The sequence below is a fragment of the Poecile atricapillus genome, chromosome Z (assembly GCF_030490865.1).
Source record: "Poecile atricapillus isolate bPoeAtr1 chromosome Z, bPoeAtr1.hap1, whole genome shotgun sequence".
Taxonomy (NCBI): Eukaryota; Metazoa; Chordata; class Aves; order Passeriformes; family Paridae; genus Poecile; species Poecile atricapillus.
This window is the reverse complement of record NC_081289.1, coordinates 70177042-70179541: the sequence shown is the minus strand read 5'-3', so window position 1 is coordinate 70179541 and position 2500 is coordinate 70177042. Positions and strand designations below refer to the sequence as shown.

The 2500-nt window shown below is 48.2% G+C and overlaps 3 protein-coding genes across 3 annotated transcripts in view; all 3 read right to left on the bottom strand.

Moving 5' to 3' along the window:
- Nucleotides 1-639, bottom strand: part of LOC131592625 (guanine nucleotide exchange factor subunit RIC1-like) — a gene marked incomplete at both ends in the record, with an annotated part of 771 nt that extends 132 nt beyond the window's left edge. The window contains 3 exons of the mRNA XM_058864241.1: nt 1-67; nt 109-480; nt 512-639. The exon at nt 1-67 is cut by the window's left edge and continues 132 nt beyond it. Coding sequence (XP_058720224.1) covers nt 1-67; nt 109-480; nt 512-639 — 567 coding nt within the window. The remainder of the gene's footprint in view (nt 68-108; nt 481-511) is intronic.
- A 960-nt stretch (nt 640-1599) lies between these two features.
- LOC131592817 (guanine nucleotide exchange factor subunit RIC1-like) lies at nt 1600-2319 on the bottom strand (the record flags this gene model as incomplete). Its single annotated transcript, XM_058864610.1, has 1 exon — nt 1600-2319. A coding segment is annotated over one exon (720 nt), but the record flags the coding sequence as incomplete, so codon positions are not given.
- A 42-nt stretch (nt 2320-2361) lies between these two features.
- Nucleotides 2362-2500, bottom strand: part of LOC131592671 (guanine nucleotide exchange factor subunit RIC1-like) — a gene marked incomplete at both ends in the record, with an annotated part of 845 nt that continues 706 nt past the window's right edge. The window contains one exon of the mRNA XM_058864344.1: nt 2362-2500. This exon is cut by the window's right edge and continues 322 nt beyond it. Coding sequence (XP_058720327.1) covers nt 2362-2500 — 139 coding nt within the window.

Genomic DNA, 2500 nt, shown 5'->3' with positions numbered 1-2500 from the left:
TGATGAATGGTGGATGGATGGATGGATGGATGGATGGATGGATGGATGGATGGATGATGGATGGATGGATGATGAATGATGGATGGATGGATGATGGATGATGGATGGAAGGAGGGATGGATGATGGATGGATGGATGGATGGATGGATGGATGGAGGATGGAAGGATGGATGGATGGATGGATGATGGATGAAAGGATGGATGATGGATGGATGGATGGATGGATGGATGGATGGATGGATGATGGATGATGGATGGATGGATGGATGGATGATGGATGAATGGATGGATGGATGGATGATGGATGATGGATGGATGGAGGATGGATGGATGGATGATGGATGGATGGATGGATGGATGATGGATGATGGATGGATGGATGGATGGATGGATGGATGGATGGATGGATGGAGGGATGGATGGAGGGATGGATGGATGATGGATGGATGATGGATGGATGGATGATGGATGATGGATGGACGGAGGGATAGATAGATGGATGGATGGATGATGAATGGTGGATGGATGGATGGACGGATGGATGGATGGATGGATGGATGGATGGATGGATAACGGATGGATGGATGGATGGATGGATAATGGATGGATGGATGGATGGATGGATGGATGGATGGATGGATGGATGGATAATGGATGGATGGATGATGGATGATGAATGATGGATGGATGGATGATGGATGGAGGGAGGGATGGATGGATGATGGATGGATGATGGACGGATGGATGATGGATGATGGATGGAGGGAGGGATGGATGGACGACGGATGGATGATGGATGGATGGATGATGGATGATGGATGGAGGGAGGGATAGATGGATGGATGGATGATGAATGGTGGATGGATGGATGGACGGATGGACGAATGGATGGATGGATGGATGGATGGATGGATGGATGATGGATGGATGGAAGGATGGATGGATGATGGATGGATGATGAATGATGAATGGATGGATGGATGGATGGATGGATGGATGGATGGATGGATGATGAATGATGGATGGATGGATGGATGGATGGATGGATGGATGGATGGATGGATGATGGATGGATGGATGGATGATGAATGATGAATGGATGATGGATGGATGGATGGATGCATGGATGGATGGATGGATGGATGGATGGATGGATGGATGATGAATGATGAATGGATGGATGATGGATGATGGATGGAGGATGGATGGATGGATGGATGGATGGATGGATGGATGATGGATGATGGATGGATGGATGGATGGATGGATGGATGGATGGATGGATGGATAATGGATGGATGGATGGATGGATGATGAATGATGGATGGATGGATGGATGGATGGATGGATGGATGGATGGATGATGGATGGATGGATGATGAATGATGGATGGATGGATGATGGATGATGGATGGAGGGAGGGATGGATGATGGATGGATGGATGGATGGATGGATGGATGGATGGATGGATGGATGAAAGGATGGATGATGGATGGATGGATGGATGGATGGATGGATGGATAAATGGATGATGGATGATGGATGGATGGATGGATGGATGGATGGATGGATGGATGGATGATGGATGGATGGATGATGGATGATGGATGGATGGATGGATGGATGGATGGATGGATGGATGGATGGATGGAGGGATGGATGGAGGGATGGATGGATGATGGATGGATGATGGATGATGGATGGATGGAGGGATAGATAGATGGATGGATGGATGATGAATGGTGGATGGATGGATGGACGGATGGATGGATGGATGGATGGATGGATGGACGGACGGATGGATGGAATGGATGGATGGATGGATGGATGGATGGATGGATGGATGGATGGATGGATGGATGATGGATGGACGGAGGGATAGATAGATGGATGGATGGATGATGAATGGTGGATGGATGGATGGATGGATGGATGGACGGATGGATGGATGGATGGATGGATGGATGGATGGATGGATGGATGGATGGATGATGGAGGGATGGATGATGGATGATGGATGATGGATGGATGGATGATGGATGGAAGGAGGGATGGATGATGGATGGATGGATGGATGGATGGATGGATGGAGGATGGAAGGATGGATGGATGGATGGATGATGGATGAAAGGATGGATGATGGATGGATGGATGGATGGATGGATGGATGGATGGATGGATGGATGGATGGATGATGGATGGATGGATGATGGATGGATGATGGATGGATGGATGATGGATGATGGGTGGAGGGAGGGATGGATGGATGACGGATGGATGATGGATGGATGGATGATGGATGATGGATGGAGGGAGGGATAGATAGATGGATGGATGGATGATGAATGGTGGATGGATGGATGGACAGATGGACGGATGGATGGATGGATGGATGGATGGATGGATGGATGGATGGATGGATGGATGAATGATGGATGGATGGATGGATGGATGGATGATGGATGGATGATGAATGATGAATGGATGGATGGATGGATG